General features: G+C 37.7%; 1 protein-coding gene across 1 annotated transcript; it reads right to left on the minus strand.

Annotated features, from left to right (window-relative positions):
* Positions 1-896: 896 nt before the first annotated feature.
* LOC139118426 (uncharacterized) lies at positions 897-11,970 on the minus strand. Its single transcript, XM_070681726.1, has 5 exons — positions 11,532-11,970; positions 3,053-3,195; positions 2,586-2,742; positions 1,931-2,104; positions 897-1,053 (listed from the first exon to the last, which is right to left on the minus strand). Exons 1-5 carry the CDS (start codon positions 11,634-11,636, stop codon positions 961-963), a joined length of 672 nt encoding a protein of 223 aa, XP_070537827.1. The 5' UTR covers positions 11,637-11,970; the 3' UTR covers positions 897-960.
* Positions 11,971-19,584: the final 7,614 nt, after the last annotated feature.

Raw genomic sequence — 19,584 nt, forward strand, 5'->3', positions numbered from 1 at the left:
CGGCGTGATAGACTCAAACTTATGTAAGAATGTAACAACAACAGAAGAGTAAAGCACCTACCAGTATTAAACAAATGCCCTCACTGGCACAAAAATATAAATTAATATCACTTTTATACATTTGTATGTAAAATAATTTGTAATGAAATATTTCGGGCGATACTCAAGATATTGTATTAATTACAAGGAAGAAAATGCTCACCCACTTGTCTTCCATTTTCTCCATAATATCCAAAAGTTGTAAAACCTTTTCATCTTTAGCAAACTCTTTGTAACTCGGCCACCCCCAGTTGAGCGTCTATCGGGGTTAGCTTCTACGAATGCTAGTCTTGACCCCTCTGGAGGTTTCACAGTGCGTCCAACTTACCAGTCAGCCAACACTAAATATGAGGCAAATGAATCATCAAATGAAATCACATTTTGCTGCAAAAGTGTTTCGGTCACATAACATAAGGTGGAAGACTACCAAAACCAAAAATTATTTTTATCAACTTCATGCTTATATCATAGCATATCTTGCAGGTGGACGTGAGTAGAATTAGTCTGCATTGAAAGGGTTGTTTGCTTTGATTTTATTGGTTTACATAAGTTCTTAAATTAGCCTCTACAGAACCAGGCAAACACGCCATATTGAAATAATGTCATTTCTTTCAGAAATAAGATTTTAAAACTTTCTTCTATAAGTGACTTCGACATAGATGAAAAGAATATTCAAAGACGACCTGTATACTTGGCAGCTGATGAAGAGACGATTACAATTGTTGTCAATTACACTGTGCTTCTCGATCAGAATTGAAGTAAATTTGACACACTCTAAAATACAGACCTTGTCAGACATTACGTTTTAGAGATGACATTTCCATTTCCCACTTCAGTGGAATGAGTTCACACTGTTATATCCATTGGCATTCTACTACTTATTAAATAAATTCTTCAGGAGTAAAAGACCACTTTACCCTTTTAGCGGACTCCATGGTATGAGACCCAGTCCTTCATTCTGCAAACGTCAGTGAGTTCAAATTCTGTCGACCTGCACAACAAGCTGTACTGTGCCTATGGATATACATGTAGGAAAATATAGTGAATTGAAACACAGGTCACGAACACGATGGACCAAAGTTTTTAGATACAATGTCAAATCATGGGGAAGAAGATACACAATTATTTGGTTGACCCTCATACAAATGAAGTAAACAGATACGGAACATAATTAAATGAATTTGTTTGCACAAAGGTTCCGTCTTTAAAATATTTCTTTCATTGTCTTCAACATTTTACAAAGAGTTTCAATTACGTAGAGTTCTAAATTTATACTGTATCAAAAATGATGGCAGAGAAACCTTATATTCTTAAATGTATATCATGCGCAAAGTCCTATTTATAAAATTTAATTTCCGTGTTCACTTGTATTTTTAAATTGCAGTGTTCATCTTCTATGCAAACTTCTTTCAGATGTGCAATTAAAAAAAGAAACCATTTTATACACAGTTTTGATGTGAAATAAAAAAATCAATCTGAATGAATGAAATGTTTGGTAGGAAAGGCTGACCATTTAGTCTGTTTGTTATCTTTTTGACTAGTCAACATGAATTTGAATACAAAAACGCATTTAAGATTCAGATTGGCTTACACATACAGCACGAACAATTTTGGTGAATGGCGTGGTCCTATGTCTGACTCTGAGACGTGGTCTTGCCATGAATCACGAGAAAGAAAACAATTTTGTTCAACGGTTAAATTTTTAAATTATAATAGAGGTGACCTACCCCTAAACGCTTCTAAGGAAAACGATTACCCCCTGATTTGCGCCCCCCCCCCGGCTGTAAAACTGACTGGATGACCCTCCTGGTTTCACCGGAGCCCCGGCTGTAAAAGTGAACGGCCCCCTTAGCGTATATTAGTGTCTACCTTGTTTACGTTTTCAACCTACCTGTAAACTAATCCATGGATTCAATCCATAACGGCGGCATTCGTCTACAATTTTCTGCAACTGCCATCCGGTCACATTACTAGCGCCAACATAGCGCACTTTTCCAGAACGTACTAGATCATCAAGTGTTCTAAGAGTTTCTTCAATTCTTGTTGCTTTGTCCCAACAATGAACCTGAACGAAAAGAAATTCAGTTTACATGTCTGAGAGAGACACGAATATGCAAATATAACGAGTACTGCTCCATTGTGAGGCAATAATGGTAGAGGCGACGTACAAATCTCTCTCCCTCAGATAAATAGAGAAATGATAGATAGATAGATAAACAGATAGATAGATAGATAGATAGATAGATAGATAGATAGATAGATAGATAGATAGATAGATAGATAGATAGATAGATAGATAGATAGATAGATAGATAGATAGATAGATAGATAGATAGATAGATAGATAGATAGATAGATAGATAGATAGATAGATAGATAGATAGTAGATAGATAGATAGATAGATAGATTATATTGAAGCTGTTTTGCCTACTGGCATCTAACAGAGCATGACATTGTAAGCTAGCACTTAACGACTCCAGTCAGGATGGAAAACAATAAGCAAAATTATTTAGGGGTTGCAATGATCATAAATGGTTTCCCTTACATGGTAAATGTCAATGTAGTCAGTCTGTAAGCGTTGTAAACTTTCTTCCACGGCTTGTAAAATGTGTCGTCTGCTCAATCCACGTCCGTTCTCGTTGTTCGGATCCACTGGAAATCGAACTTTAGTGGAAATGACTAGGTCATTACGATTTTGCCGTCTGACAGAAAGCAAAACATAAACACTTGTTAAAAATGAAACCTGCATTGAAATATTTCTTGTAGAGTATTGTGCTGTTTTTCCAACACTATGAAACTGCACTCAATGGGGCAGACAACTGCAAGAGGTGGGGCACACAGCTATGCAAATTTGGGCAGTATCCTGTCTTGCACATATCGTCCGACACTGTATTCATCTCATGGCCATTCATATGTACGACCCTTTTCAACTAAAAAAGAACGTTTTTTTTCTGACTTTTATGGCAGTTTATCAACTGAAAAACTTAAATATGCTCTGAATTGATGACTTACTTGGCCATCCACGATCCTACGTATTTCTCTGACGTTCCTGCCTGGTACATATTTGCAGTGTCGATGAAGTTGCCACCTAATTCCGTGTATCTGTCCATAATCTGATGAGACAGATTTTCATTACAATGTCCCGGCATGCCAATCTGGAATATGAGAGATAGAAGCAACTGGTAAAGAGGACATGTAGAGAAAGCTTTTGTTTAAACAATTTTCCATTCTGCAATACCTGACTTCAAGTCTGTATCCCTTTCTGGTGTTAGTCCCATTGCTTCATTCTCCGACAGAAAAAAATTTGCGGAAAATCTAGGTGTCAAATACAAGTCTACGAATATTTGTGTAAAGTTACTGATCATGATACATAATTGACAAATGGGAGAAGGACAACGTCTACAACACATGCACATCCTAAAAAGAGGGAGATCATGTAATTTGCAGTTCAGGATATTTTGTCATTACAATCTGAATTTTAGTTCATTCGGACAAGCATAGTGAGTCCGAATATCCGAAAAAAGCAATGTTGACAAGCATGTACGCTGGATGTTTCCAAATGTGGCAAAGTGCAGTATGTAATATTTCAAGGCTGATTTTAATCAAGATGGACTGCATGCAAGGCTACGATACGTTAATAATTTCTTGGAATAAAGTTTTCTTCATGGAGATACCTCTAACTCTTCTTATCCTAAACATTGCATCTACTAAATTGCTGGCTAACACAGTGAAAACGCTAATTGTCAGCAAGGCCGACATGTACGGTTTTATTTTTGTAATTAACTGTAGTATTTATAGTTTTGATATGAGTCACATATACTTTTACGATTACATTTCACTGTTCTTTGTAATGTGCTTTTTATATCAGCGGCTCTGGGCTCAGCGTTTTACGCTTTCAGGGAATCTGACCCAGAGCCGTCTGTGATATCAGCGCCTCAGAGAGCTATGAAATCTAGGCTCCGAGATCTGGGCTCTTGCAAGCTGTGGAAATGCAGCTGTCTGTGGCGGGGTAGGCTGCGTCTATGCCGGTCGACGTCATCGAAGAACATGAAAGAAAGTTAGTCACGCCTTCAGCTGCTTCTGATCGCTAAAATATGTGAAAGATGCAGCATGCTGTTGACTATTCATTATACTAAGTCCTGTCTCTGCATAATAAGTATGATGGTCATAGCAACACTGTCAATCAATTGCGATTTCGGTCTGGAGTCTATCAACAGAAGTTATATAACATCGCAAATATATAAATAACATCCTATTACATTCACACATCATGGTACAATCAAACATGACTGTAATGTTATACTTCGTGATCTGCTACTAACTTCTTGTCAATATCACGGTGACCTCAATACCGTACGCATTTAGAAGCATTCTATTCCTCGAAACGCATATATACATAATTGCGGAAATAAATGAAATTACAACAATAACATATGAAAATAGCGTCACATGCACATGTTTCAAAGTTTTGACGATCGCGATGTCCGAGGGTATCGTATTTGACCACTGTATGCGTGATTAATATATGAAAAGCATGGTAGGCTATGTTTAGAAGACTATTTGTTGTAAGGGGGAGCGAATATTAGGAAGGTGTAAAAAGTCATTACAGTTTGCGACATTACTGTTTGATAAAAGAAAGTAATACAAATGATGACAAAATAATGTACAATGGAAGTTCCAGGGAAGTTCAAGTGACGGAACTGCAAGTAAAACAAAACCCCGTTGCAGTATTTTTAATCTACGGTCCTTGTTCCCTAATTGAAGAGTCCTATACGATGTCATATCCGCCATAGCTCCATGACAATACGTCCAGCTGATTGGTTATCGCGTCGCGACGGCAGTTCATTTTCTCTCCGCGTCGCTACACAATACATTTCATCACTCACACTGCACAGTCCAAATGAATTACAATTTTATTCAAAGAATTTCACTGATTATAATCATTATAAAAGAATTTAATAGCAATATTTTTATTTTGATCTTCGAAGGTCTTGTTTTTGCATACTGCAAATACGTACTCACGCAACACTACACTGTAAAGTTAAGTGTTAAAGGATAGAACACCAATTAAACGCCTTTTTGTAACACTTTTTGAACGCGTCTAGACGTTCAGAAATTTAACACTACGTGTTCAACCAATGTTCAATTTTTTAACACACGTGTGCAGATTTTGAACACTATGTGTTCATCAGACATTATATTGAACACCATGTGCACCATATCTGAACACACGTTGCACATGAAATGCGTTCAAAAAATTGAACGCATTTACGCGTTCAAAGGGCTGTAACACTTTTTGAACGCATGGACGCCGTTCAACGATAAGTGTGTTAAAGGTTAGAACACATGATATGCACTTGTTGAACACCTTTAATTTTGCGCGTTCATGGGGTGTTCAAACCTGGAAATAACAAAACAGACCACTTATATTCAGTAAAATTATTTTATTTAAAAATACAAAAAAATTCCTTTAGTAAAATACAATTATTTAGCGTCAATTGGGCACATAAACACCGTTGGTGTTTTCCTCTGACAAACTTTACAAAGTGGCCATATGGCCACTTTGTAAAGTTTGTCAGAGGAAAACACCAACGCTAATTAACACCTTCCTATCAAAACATAAACAAAAGAAAATCCCCATAAACACTGTAGATCGTTTCCAAACAATATGAACAAGTAGTGACAAAACAGGTTTTACTTATTGTGTATTACGTTATATGTTCATACTTGCAAAAACGTACGAAACATCTGTTTGAAAAAGCTAAAAATTTGGCTTACTTGAATATATCACATTTTGATAATTCCTTATGTCTTAAAAATGTCTGAAATGTCTTTAATGTCTCAAAATACAATTTTGTGTATTTCATCATAATGTGTACATATATGATTAGGTAAATCCCCGGAAACCTGTACTACAAATATTAAATGAATCGTACTGGCCGTTTTGAAGAAAACGCTTGGGATGTAAACATTTGAGGATGATGCCACACATTCACCTATGATATAAGGTCTACGTCCTTGACAGCAAAGCTAAAATCAGTAGCAAACCGAGAACAAAAGACGTCTTGATCTAAAATATAAAATAATCAAAGATTTGGTAGCAGGCTATGATCAACTAAATGTTACTGGCATAATGAGCCTTCAAAGACGTGAAGTCTCCTTCATCAGATGCCAGGGTGCAATGAAGATTTGAAGCAGAAAGCGACAGAAAATTCAGAGTGGAAATTTCAGAAAATTCCGAAATTTAGAGTGTACATTTTTTACTGTGAATTTTCTGTGGCTTTCTGCTTTAATTCTTCATTCCACCATTGCATCTGATAAGGGCGACTACAAGTATTTGAAAGCTTAATCTCCAGTAACATTTAGTTAATCGTAGCGTTCTGGACATAGCTCAGATAAATTCAGAACAAAAATACAGAAACTTATCAATTCAGTTACTAACCCTCGAAAGTTCAAATCTACTGTTCTCAAGCTTGTTTCCAGACAGCTATCTGTACACTCATATTCTTCAATTTCTGTACCAATAGCTTCTGTAATAACTCTTCGATTTCACGTCCATCCAACTTTTCACATCCTGAAAATAATGCAACAATAGATAATATGGCGACATGAGACTTCAAATGAAAGACAATTTGGCCTTATTAGGTTAAGGAAAAGGGGTGACTTTTGTATACAGTGCCTCTTTTCGTCAATGTTACAAAATATTGGCTTCTTCGTGTCATCAACTGATGAAAAGTAAAAGCAAAGCCAACTCTCATATGCTAAAACAATATTCTTCGATGTTTAACTAAAGTTTTAAATTTACATGCGATTGTGGTTACTAAAAGACACGTGTTAGCTGTGATTACGCAGCGGTAATGTGGCATATCGATCGCACTCGGGTCAAGGGTCATCGCTCCAGTGATGACCCTTGACCCGAGTGCGATCGATACCCCATGGCCCAAAACACTGCTGCGTATTCACAGCTAGTGTATGGTCCACCAGCCACTGAAAGAAATAAAGGTTTCTTCACGCAGTTAAGCTTTTTCAAAGTACAATACAATTAATTTCGAAGGATAATAATACAGATGCTTCAAAATCCAATACCTTTTAATATTTTGGAGAGAAAACTTACCCTTTCTGGTCTTGCTTTCGCACGATCACGACTTCAGTGCTTCAGCGTGCGCTTACAAGAAAAATGTCGCAACTTCCGTTTTGATGCATCATGGGATAAGAAAAGGCACCAAACTTGAACACCAAGTGTTAAGAAGTAGAACGCCTCTTGCACGCCGATGTTAAAGTTTAAACGTTCATAGTGGTTTTTTGATTTTCTTTTCAAAATTTCAAAATTTCAACCCGTAATAAACGTGTAAAATTATTTTGTATACTTCCTTTTTTAGAAAATACATGCTTTCAGCAATTGTAGACCGGAAATATTTTCAACTTATTGTGAAATTCGTTACACCGAAATCCGTGTACGTATGCCGGACAGCGAGGCAGTAGTAAAGTTAATATAGCCATTGTAAAGTAAAAAACACAAAGATTGTTAATTGTTTCACAGTATTGTAAAATTTCTGTGATGCTGAGTTTTTGAACACTTGAAGGAGATAGTTGTTAACACTACGTGTTCAGGTTTAGAACATCATTGTTAATAATATGAACACTAGTGTTAACAATATGAACACTAGCCGTTCAAATTTGAACACCGACATGTACATTTTGAACGCGTAAAGACGCGTCTAGCGTCCGCTATTTTTACAGTGTAGTATGGCTACAGCCAAATCATTTGAGTTAACGTTGGACCATGGAGGTAAACCATAACTTCCTCTTTTTTTCGGGATTAAATTCAGGCTCTAATTTCCCCATACAATGTCAGAATGCTCTAATGGCGCTTTCCCCCATAGCTTTACACAGGCACGTGAAATGTAGGTGTATGATAAAAACGTTTTGTGCATTCACAAGTGTTCTACGATCTCGCTGTACTAAGACGTACACCAGCGTGCTTCAACGTGCTCTAAACTTATACAACACGTAAGCCCAGCGTATTCGCCAAATTTTTCATACGTAGGCATACGCTAGCTAAATCGTCAAGGTGTGACAGGGCCATAAGTTCGGAATAGTGAATTTTGTGACACTGGCAAGAGGGCCTGCCTTTGCTTCGATCGTTTTCAGGACAATTCCAAGTTCTCCCGAACACTCTTTCACTGCCTCGGTAACATGTAAAGTCAATCTTCCCACTTCCGAAGGAGTAAAGAACGTAAAATTACGACCCTTGCTTGGCAGAGTTGTTGCCTAACCGGGGATACAGTACTACGGGATTTCGCGATGTTTCGTCTGTTGTGTACAAAATTTTGATATTTGGATTTTATTGATAATCAGCTGTTGATAATGTTGATTTCACTATACATGGTAGTCTATGAGAAATCTATGTAATACTTTTTCAACATAAAACTCTATCTATGCATTTATAGATGTTTGATAGTTACAACTCGCATGTGTACATAAAATTTGACTTTAGAATTTCACCAAAAATGTTTATCCACTACATATGAGAGTCTTTGATAAAATTGTGAATATTTTTTTCCCAATGAAAAACTTGCTATACTTGTGCATATACAGACGTTGAATAATTAACATAATTGTACTTGGTTAGAATATGATGGTTAAAGTTGCATAAGATATGATGGTTAAAGTTGCATATTATGTGTACAAGAAATCTGAATCTGATTTTGGAATTTCACTGAAAATGTTCATCCGCTATACATGGGAGTCTATGAGGAAACTATGAATAATTTATTTTCCAAATACAAAAATAGGTAAATCTGTGTATTTATGTACTCTCGATTATTAATATTAATGTACTTGATTAGACTAGGGTGGTAACAAATGGATGTGTTCGCCTGAAATTGGATTTTGGAATTTCACCGAAATGTAGATTCACTGTACATTGGAGTCTTTGAGGAAACTATGACTAATTTTTTTCGAATACAAAAATAGGTAAATCTGTGTATTTATGTACTCTCGATTATTAACATTAATGTACTTGATTAGACTAGGGTGGTTACAAATGGATATGTGTGCAAGAAATTGGATTTTGGAATTTCACCGAAATGTTGATTCACTATACATTGGAGTCTATGAGAAAACTATGAATAATTTTTTTACAATGCTAAACTAAATTAATTTGTGCTTTTATAGGTGTTTGACAATTGATACAAATATACTTGATTCAAATAGGGTATTTGAAAGTTCAGATGTTGACAATAATCATGATATTGGAATGTCGGGATGCAAAATACCTCAGACTGAGTTGAGACAATGTTGCAAATTGTTCAGTTTGATTGACAAGTTGAGGTGACTTTCGCGCCTCTTTTCACGCAATAAAGTTAGTTCGTTGTTACATATCAAAGGAGAGACAGTGTCGTTCTCATTCTCTGCACCGTAACTTTCTCATCACGCAATATAGAACCTGCTTCTAAATGTGCCCAGCCACATGGAATTTTACCTAAACGTGTAATTTCACTTTTCATGTTACTAGTAATCTACAGGTAACCGTTAAATAATTTCCCTGACAAAACTTTCTATATCTCTAACATGTAAGTAATATGAATTGTTCATTGCCCTCAGTGAGCTCGATTAACAATTAGACAAGCCTTGTAACCTCCACAAATGTAATAATCTCCACAAATGTAATATCAACCACAATTGTAATAAAATCAACCACAAATGTAATAAAATAGTCAACCATTAATGTAACAACCCGCAACCACAAATGTAATAAACAAATTAACCATAAATGTAATAAAACTCAACCATAAATGTAATAAACTTGAACTTGCATATTTGATCATTTGTTTATCAATGCCCTGAGTAAATAATAACTTTAATAAGACTAGTATAATGTTATTGCATACTTGCCTGAAACTAGATTTCCTTTCCGAAACACCGAATAGAATACTTTGAGAACGCTATCAGAAAACGGCGAGGTACTGATCAAACCGTTAGATGACGGAAGGATGGAACAGCAGTTCTAGACACTGATAATTACATAATAAGGAAGCGTCAAAATAACTCGACGTCAACCAGTGATACCACACAAAGTTTATGACAGATGTCTCAGAACAAATAACAGAGAAATATTAAACCTTATAACAGAAACTTACGACACAAAACATGTTGACGAGAACATATATTTCAATCTAGTAAAAAACAATACGAACACTACCTTGAACACAGTAGAACAAAATCACACATCCTGGCATCCCTAGTGAAGGAACAAACTTCAAGTGGACAACACAGGAATACAGACAATCTATCGATTATTCCACACAATTTATCCACTGAAGACGAATTTGAGGCGATCGATTAAGAAAGTACGGCAATTTTTGAAAAAACGGCGTTAAAGGATCGTGTTATACAGTCTTCCCCACTCTGGAGTAGAGATTGCACTGACGTTCAGATTACAGCTTTGTCTAGCCATGGCCATCAGTTCTGTACACAAAACAGGGAAACGTAAAATACATTTTCAAATATGCAAACACACTAACACAAACAATTAAGAAATGAATACTGTGTGGAGTTGCTTTCCTTATTACATAGATCAATATTTAGGGCTAATTCCTCGATTGCAGCGACAAAATAGATTTATTACATTTATGGTTGATAAGTATTACATTTATGGGTGTTTTTTTATTACATTTATGGTTACCATTTATTACATTTGTGGTTGGTGTTTTTATTACATTTATGGTTGATTTTTGTTACATTTATGGGCGATATTACATTTATGGGTGCATTTTATTACAATTGTGGTTGATATTACATTTGTGGAGATTATTACATTTGTGGAGGTTACAAGCCTCAGAGTTGCCAAGGCAAGATGTTCATGTGACAGATATTATACTTTTGTTCAGAATTTACAGTAAATGAATTCGGAGAATGAAATCATGCAGCAAATCATTTTATCTCCAAGAATATTTCTGAACACTGAAACGGCTTTTTGACGAGACGGATATTTATGAAAATTACGTGCCCTCCCCCCCACCAGCTGTTTGAAAAATACATGACCCCCTTGCAATTTTCAAATTTAAGGTGACCCCCTGGATTTTGCCGGCCGTAATAACTGAACGCTCCCTAAGTGTAGCATTTAATAAGGGGTGGGGGACAACCTCACGAGCAAGCGCAGCACGACGAGAACAGCCCTCTAATGTACTACCTTGTGGACCCTCCACAAGAAAAATGTCCGAGTGTACATATATTTTCTCATGCCCTATAATTGGCCGTTCCCCTCACTGTGTTGGGAAGTTGTGCTATCGCATTTGGACTCATATGTACAGTTCGGCTGTAGTCTGCCCTATTGATTGATCGTGTGCTCGGCTCTTTGAACTCAGACACACCGTATCGTAACGCGGTAAAAATACACGTCATGAGGGGGAGCTGGCACACTCCCAGAACTGGCAGTCTACCTAGCCACAGGCACTTCGACCTGACCCACGAATCTCTGCGAGCTTACCTTACTCTCCCCGAACGTCATCGTACCGAGACAAATATTGGAAACTCGCAGTCCACTACTGCCAACGAAGTTAAAAGACGGTCTGGCAATCCTAGCTGATGCCATTGTTGCAAATTAAAAGGATGAGTAAGCCAACTGTACACTGACGGTTTTACCTCAGTGGTGTGACTTTGTTGAAGTGTGCTATCCTCGCTTTCCGTAAGCCCGGAATACTACAAACAATTGAAGTTCAGGTGGCGCACTGCTGCTGACGGGGTCGTCCTTAAATTTGTCTGCCTTTATGTACGTTGAGCGTTTTTTGTAGTTTTTTGACTATGATTATGTGAACCATAAAGTCCGTAATCTTTCCCCTACTTTTTGTCACAGGTCCAGCAAAGCATAATTACAGTTTTGGCACCTCTCTCACCACACAACATCTGAACGTCTGGCATTCATTGCTTCATCCACGCAGCTTTGGCCTCGACCTGCCCGGAAGTGTGGTTCTCATTTCATGCCGATTATTTTTAACTTACGTCCAAAAATCGACAGCAATGTTTCAAAATTTCCAACATCGCGAGCACATTCAACACAAATATTAAGAGTAAGCCTCATTCAAGATTCACGATTCACGTTCTGCAGTTGAAGCTAGAAACTGATGCTTTTTTACTCAAATTTACTTTATCTTTACTTTATCTATATTTATATCTGATTTTACTGAAATGACCTTGGCACCTAGACGGCGCATGCTATATGCATGAAGTGTTGGCCTGCGATACCTGTGTTTACGAATTCTACATGGAGGGGGCCAAGGTCGTTACAGTAAGAAATTGGATAGAAATGACAGGGAGGGATGTATCAGTGTACACGATCGATATAAAGGTAACTTGTGTGAAAATGCATCTGTTTCTAGCTTAAACTGCAGCATGTGAATCGTGAATCTTGAATCAGGCTTACCCAAAATTAAGTGGAATGCACAATAAGGGAAACCTGGATAACATTCTTCTGTAATGCATTCGAGAGCAAACGTATATTTTTCGTGTTCCTGACCGCACGCGCACTTGCTGAATGAAATCGAGTACACGTTACGGACATCGCTTCAGACTGGACAAACACCAGTACACGGTGAATACAAGCAGTAGTGTGAGCACCTAATAAGAGTAGATAGATTTGTAGGCTATAAGAGATGGGCAGAGACATTCGGTGATATCTAGAGAACATGTCTGCCTCATATTAATTATGACACCAAGAAAGATGTGTGTGCAATATGTGTGGAGGTCATAGACAGAAGATAAGTAGAGCAGTGGCCGAGGTTGGAAAACAGGAAGCATACAAAATGACAGATACAATAAATACACGTATATGGTACTTAAAGGTATACAGTCGCCTGTAATCTAAATATGCCAACATATGGTCAAGGGGGCGTTCCTTGGTATTCAAAATGCCCATGTGAGAGCACTGTTCAAACAAGCGGCCACCAACTTAAAATCTGTGATTGGTTAGATTTTCTCTTTCCTGTGGCAAGATTTGAACAGGTGACAGTATACCTTTAAACTGTTAATAGTGTGATACTAAGCCATGTAATTATTTAACTTCATACATCATTAGCACAAGCACAGAGAAACATAGACAGAGTGGCAACACTTGCATGCCTTTTGTTCCATGGTCGTCTCGGTAGACTATTGGCTTTTCATATTAAAATGAGCTTCAAAGGTGTTAAACTTTTTGGAGGTTTTGTTTGTGGTTGATAATTACACGAGATTATGCGAAACATACGACGAGATGGCATCGTACTGCCAGTCGCGTAGCAACCATAGTTACTTTGTGAGCTCTCAGGCCAGAAACACTGCTTCACGCCAATCAAAACATAACACGCCAGCAGTTTCATAAACATGTCCTTTCTTGACGCACGTGTAAAAGACAGTATGACTGACCGTAAACCATTGAGTAAAACCAGACACTATCGATAAAAGACTTTCAAATTTGGTTCAAACACACTCATTATATATTCATAAATATATGAGAGAATTTTAAAACGGTAAAACCCACTTTCCTGAAGCTCAAAGCACTTCCGTTTTCGCCAGCACATCAATTCCGATCAGCACCACACGACAACAACAACACAAACTTTGTCGAACATACTTTCGCTTAACAATTGGTGAAAATCCGAAAATTACCGAAGGGTGTATGGTCGGCACTCTTCGGAAAGAGAGCCAAGAGCTTCGTGAGCCGAGGCAAACATGGATTGCTTACGTAACCGCTTCACGCCTTAAACAATAGCGGTTGCCACTCTGCCCATGGTACTCTGTGGGACAAGTTTCAAATGTTTATGTTTTGTGTCGACATGTTAAAGATTGATTATTGTGACCCGCATTATTTTCTGTACAGACAGTTGTAAGCTGTGAAGTTTATCAAATATTAGAGCTGAATGATTTCATTTTAATCTAGTTATTTCCCTTACGACACCCAGGGATAGCTGTAGAATTTTAAGCGAAGAATTCATATTATATGAGGACGAAGAAAATGCTAGGAAGCGTATGAGCAATTGGTGTCCCTCAGTCAAATGACAAGTCTTAAATCAGAAACTCTGCAAAACGATTCGCGATGTGCGTACGAAAAGTGTGAACTCTGCCTCACGTTCTCGCTACCTATGCAATACTGCGCACGATAGCGATGGCGGTGCAACTGGCAGCAGTTCTCTCGATCTCGAAAATAATGACTACAAACAGTAGGTTATTGTCTTGTGTACAGGTTCACTCAAGCACTCCAAAACCAATTTGTTGTAAGCATGGTACATGAACAGTGGACAGTTCCGCATACATATGCATGTCAATGTTTCTCGTTATAAGTTTAACTACGGGCATGCCTTTACTCATCACTTATGAATATCTGACAAATGTACGTGCATGCATTCCTCGTAATATGTTTGACATTTTTATTCGGTGCGTTCATTTCAAATATTTTCTTCACGATTAATGCCATTATTTGAACGTCTAATGAGTTAATTCTTCAAATTTAAGAAGACTTCAAAACAGACACTTCATTTTGTACAAGGTAATGTGTCATCGACGATGACGTATCAAGTAATATTCTTAATATTACAATTGTTTATTCTTTTTAAGTTCGGGATTTTTTAAGCGATGGAATTCCATTTTCTTGCTCTGCGTGTCAGTTTCTTAACCAGAATCTATTATAAATGGACTGAGAGACAAAGAAATTACAAATGCATTCAAACTCTTGTATCTTCTACTTGTTCTGGCGATCATATTAATGGCGATTAATGAATCCATTGGCAAAATAAACTTCCTCTAGTTCTTTCTAATGGTAATGTTAGGAGGGTAGCCGTTGCTTTTTAAATTGCATACATATTTTAGAAGCGTTACTGCTGGTGAAATCATTCCTATTTAATATGGATAGATTATGTAAATTTAGGGGACTTACTGCTCTGGGTTTGTTGCTTAACTTTCGCATGATAAGGTGCGTACAGTGATATTCTCTGGTTCACTTTATTCAAACTCCATTCTGTGCAATCAACTTTCCCAGCTCTCCTGAATCCTGCTACAAACTTGTTTGGTAATCTGCCTGCGTACATCTATCATCTCAATCGTCAAGTCTGCCGTGTACATTTTGTTTTACGGGCGTTTATCCCGGGCACAGACAAGTAGAGGACAGACTCTCTATTTGTCTGTGATCCCGGGCACCATCTGCGAGGATCGCATATGCCATGATCACATCCGTCTCGTATCTCCTGTTTTGGCACAAGGCTGTTCAGGAGCGCAAAACTAACACCAAGGACCATCAAGATGTCATCTCCGGTAAATGGATTACTTGATACCACACCAGTTGACTGTAAAAGTTACATCGCAAACCTCAGTTGCCACCATTGACGATGATAAATTAATGCAAAACTTCACGGCTGACTTCTTGAAAGATGAAAGAGACGCAATTCAAATGTACACCTATGGAACAACTGCTATGAGTCTGGGAGACAAAGTGTATTGCCGTAAATAAAAACTTTTAATTATTCAACTCGAGATTCCGAAGTCCAGTGCTACTGACCACAATAATTATTACAGCAGTTGTCTAACAAGTCATTTTGACATGTCAACTATGTTGGAACATGCGCAGTACTAGTCTGAAAACTTGCATGAAAGTGAAACGTTTATGCATCTCTCTCTCTCTCATATATGTATATATAATATGTGTACCGGTATGTATGTATGTATGTATGTATGTATGTATGTATGTATGTATGTATGTATGTATGTATGTATGTATGTATGTATGTATGTATGTATGTATGTATGTATGTATGTATGTATGTATGTATGTATGTATGTATGTATGTATGTATGTATGTATGTATGTATGTATGTATGTATGTATGTATGTATGTATGTATGTATATATGTATGTATGTACCGGGTATGTATGTATGTATGTATGTATGTATGTATGTATGTATGTATGTATGTATGTATGTATGTATGTATGTATGTAGTATGTATGTATGTATGTATGTATGTATGTATGTATGTATGTATGTATGTATGTATGCCTGTACGTATGTATAAGATAAGAAATGTATCTCATCGCCACGTTTGCGGTTTGTCCGGATGTAGATAAGTCAACTGCCGCCAACCTTTTATAAAACGCCGGTGATGGAACCTAAAGAATCGATAATGCTTTGGTGTTCGTAAAGTGTACGTTGATTTCCATTTAAGTGAAAAGTAGTCTAGTACAACATTTTATGGTCGCACGACCTTGGTGATCGGAAGTACACAAATCAATCATTATGGTCTGTCATCACCGAAGAATAAATACTTGGCGAGACCCTCATGCTTCAAATTCCTACTTGGTATAGTCTTCATCGATGAAAACAATGCTCATGAATGTAAATATATCTTACATAAACAACTTGATCAAAAGTTAATTGTCGACTGCGAAATTTAGCTTTCTGTATGCATTTTTTCATTGAATATGGCAGAAAGCTGTGTCGTCTACGCGCCATTTTTGACCACCTTAAGCTTCCATATACAACTATAAAAATGAACCAAACGCCGTGATTATTAGTAATTAAGATCTGAAAATGGCGTCGAGCTTGTGAAAATATTTCCGCACTAATAGGATTTGGCGGCAGTATTTCAGATGCCGTTTACAAATATTCTGATATGATAATCCATAGACCCTCGAGAAAGGGTCTATGGATAATCACAACCCTTATGAGCAAATGTCCAAACCCTCAGCAATCGCTTTTACAGAAAACATATGCTCTACAACTATCAATTATTCTCTCCTATGAAATCATTGAGCTGCGTATTCAAATTTGAATAACTTAAATTTTGTATTTACCTAAATGTGACAGATGTCTTTCAATTTAATACGTCTTTTATACACGCATCTCTATCAGATATTTTATCACAATAATCGAGACAGATATCGCAGTTTACCATGTTGCAAAGGTGGATTTTTCCAGGAAGAATACCTTTGCTAATTCACGTGCATTATTTAAAATAAATAATTGCTCGATCTTGAGTTTCTGTCGTTGTTTGTTTACCTTGTGTTCAGTTTGCGTACACTTTTGTGAATTTGATCGACTTTTCTGTCTTCCTGTCGATCTTTTTTCTGCCTGCCTTCCTGCCTATCTGTCTGTTCAATATATCCAGAATGACTTATATGATGGACAGATGCATTTTGCCAAGGACTGAAACTGATCACATTTTAATATTGTATAAAACATGACTTCTCCCGAAATCAAGTGAGTTTCATTACAATTTTGCCGAAGCTAACTCGCCATGTATGCAACCCCGAAATTTCGGTTAGTTAATATGCTGAGCCGGTCTGAAGGTGTGAATCATGTTGACATCGAAATACCAAAATCACCCCCAGTTCCTGTATACAGGTCCAACTTTACCATAGAAAACAATGGATTTGGGACAAACCATGGTGGTGAAAGGGTTAAACATTAGTTTCGTCACGTGAAGTCATGTTTTATACAATATTAAAATGTGATCAGTTTCAGTCCTTGGCAAAAACATGACTTCTCCGAAATCAAGTGAGTTTCATTACAATTTTGCCGAAGCTAACTCGCCATGTATGCAACCCCGAAATTTCGGTTAGTTAATATGCTGAGCCGGTCTGAAGGTGTGAATCATGTTGACATCGATAATACCAAAATCACCCCCAGTTCCCTGTATACAGGTCCAACTTTACCATAGAAAACAATGGATTTGGGACAAACCATGGTGGTGAAAGGGTTAAACATTAGTTTCGTCACAGTCCCCTCCACGAGGGACAGTGGTTTCGTGAAGGTTATTGGTATTTTCAAAGTCTGACACCACTTGGCAATTGCGATGCAATATCGGTACAACAGACTGAAAAGGCGCTTCGCCGTGCTTACACCGGGCACAAAGCTGAAAATTGTCGAAGCCAGTTCTGCGTAAGCACGGCCACTCCACGAAAGACCATGAAGGCGCGACTTTGCACAATTTTTAAAAATCGGATATTTACAATCTAGTATCGAAGTTTGACATATCAACGATTTCGGGACAAGTATCGATACTTGACGATACTAAAATGAACTTCGGTTGTCCTATGGGAAGCCGCGTCTGTGAAATTGACGATATTTACTCGATATTTTTCGGCAATTTGGGGACTCTAATATCGATACTAGACGATACTTGTATGACTTGCCCTGTGCCTCGGCACGCCGGATCTGTGAAATCTCCGATATTTACCCGATATTTTTCGGCGATTTCGGGACTCTAATATCGATACTAGACTATCCTAGAATGACTTACCATGTGCCTCGGCACGCCGGATCTGTGAAATCTCCGATATTTACCCGATATTTATCGGCGATTTGGGGACTCTAATATCGATACTAGACGATACTAGAAAGACTTGCCCTGTGCCTCGGCACGCTGGATCTGTGAAATCTCCGATATTTACCCGATATTTTTCGGCGATTTTGGGACTCTAATATCGATACTAGATGACACTAGATTCAGTCAAATCGCGCGTAAATATCCGATACGCGTATATATCGGAGATTTCACCACCTCACAGTTCTGGCCAAACCCGTCTTCCAAGGACTGACTCTATCATCGATACTAGACGTTACTAGATTACGTCAAATTGCAAGTAAATATCCGCTATATATCGGAGATTTCACCACCACACAGTTATCTCCAAACCCGACTTCCAAGGACTAACTCTTGCTTCGATACTAGACGATACTAGATTCAGTCAAATCGCAAGTAAATATCCGATATATATCGGAGATTTCACCACCTTACAGTTCTGGCCAAACCCGACTTCCACGGACTGACTCTAGCTTCGATACTAGACGATACTAGATTCATTCAAATCGCACGTAAATATCCGATATATATCGGAGATTTCACCACCTCACAGTTCTGGTCAAACCCGACTTCCAAGGACTGACTCTAGCTTCGATACTAGACGATACTAGATTCAGTCTGTTCAGTCAAATCGCGCGTAAATGTCCGATATGTATCGGAGATTTCAGCCCCTTATAGATCTAGCTAAGCCAATCTAACTTCGATATTGTATAGTCTAGTAGACGTAAATATCAGATATCATATAAAAGTGCAATGTCGCGGTGTCCTCCGAAAGAGTGGAGTGACCGCGGCGTATACAGACTTCGTTCGATAGGCGACTGCTGTATTGACTGCTACTAAAAATAATATTTTACGAGCATAACTGTACTTTCGGCCTGTACTTATGACATGGCTGCAGCTGTATACTTCACACCTCACCTCACCCTACCTCACCCCGCGAGAAAGACAGACACATTGTCTGTGTATTTGGCTCGGGTGCATCGCATTCATATGTGGCCTCGCTAACCACAGTCGTACAATCAAATGTTTTGAATTAAAGAAGAGGTCTTCGTCAGAAGAATATACTCCAAGTGTACGTATTAAGTTATTTTCGAATTAATAAATATAAAAACACTAATTGAAAGTCTCTGGGTGACGCCGATTTCTTACACTGGTGATAATTAGGGTGCCAGGTTCTTTGGACTCAGTATTTGCTTAAAGGCCATTATTTGTAA

The sequence above is a fragment of the Ptychodera flava genome, chromosome 19 (genome assembly GCF_041260155.1).
Source record: "Ptychodera flava strain L36383 chromosome 19, AS_Pfla_20210202, whole genome shotgun sequence".
Taxonomy (NCBI): Eukaryota; Metazoa; Hemichordata; class Enteropneusta; family Ptychoderidae; genus Ptychodera; species Ptychodera flava.

Excerpts from the sequence above, each read along its gene's own strand:
- LOC139118426 (XM_070681726.1), bottom strand. The coding sequence starts at position 11,636 with ATGGCATCAGCTAGGATTGCCAGACCGTCTTTTAACTTCGTTGGCAGT. Across the intron at positions 2,105-2,585 it reads ACTACATTGACATTTACCAT|GTTCATTGTTGGGACAAAGC; the intron begins GTAAGGGAAACC and ends CTTTTCGTTCAG. Across the intron at positions 1,054-1,930 it reads ATCCATGGATTAGTTTACAG|GCACAGTACAGCTTGTTGTG; the intron begins GTAGGTTGAAAA and ends GTATATCCATAG.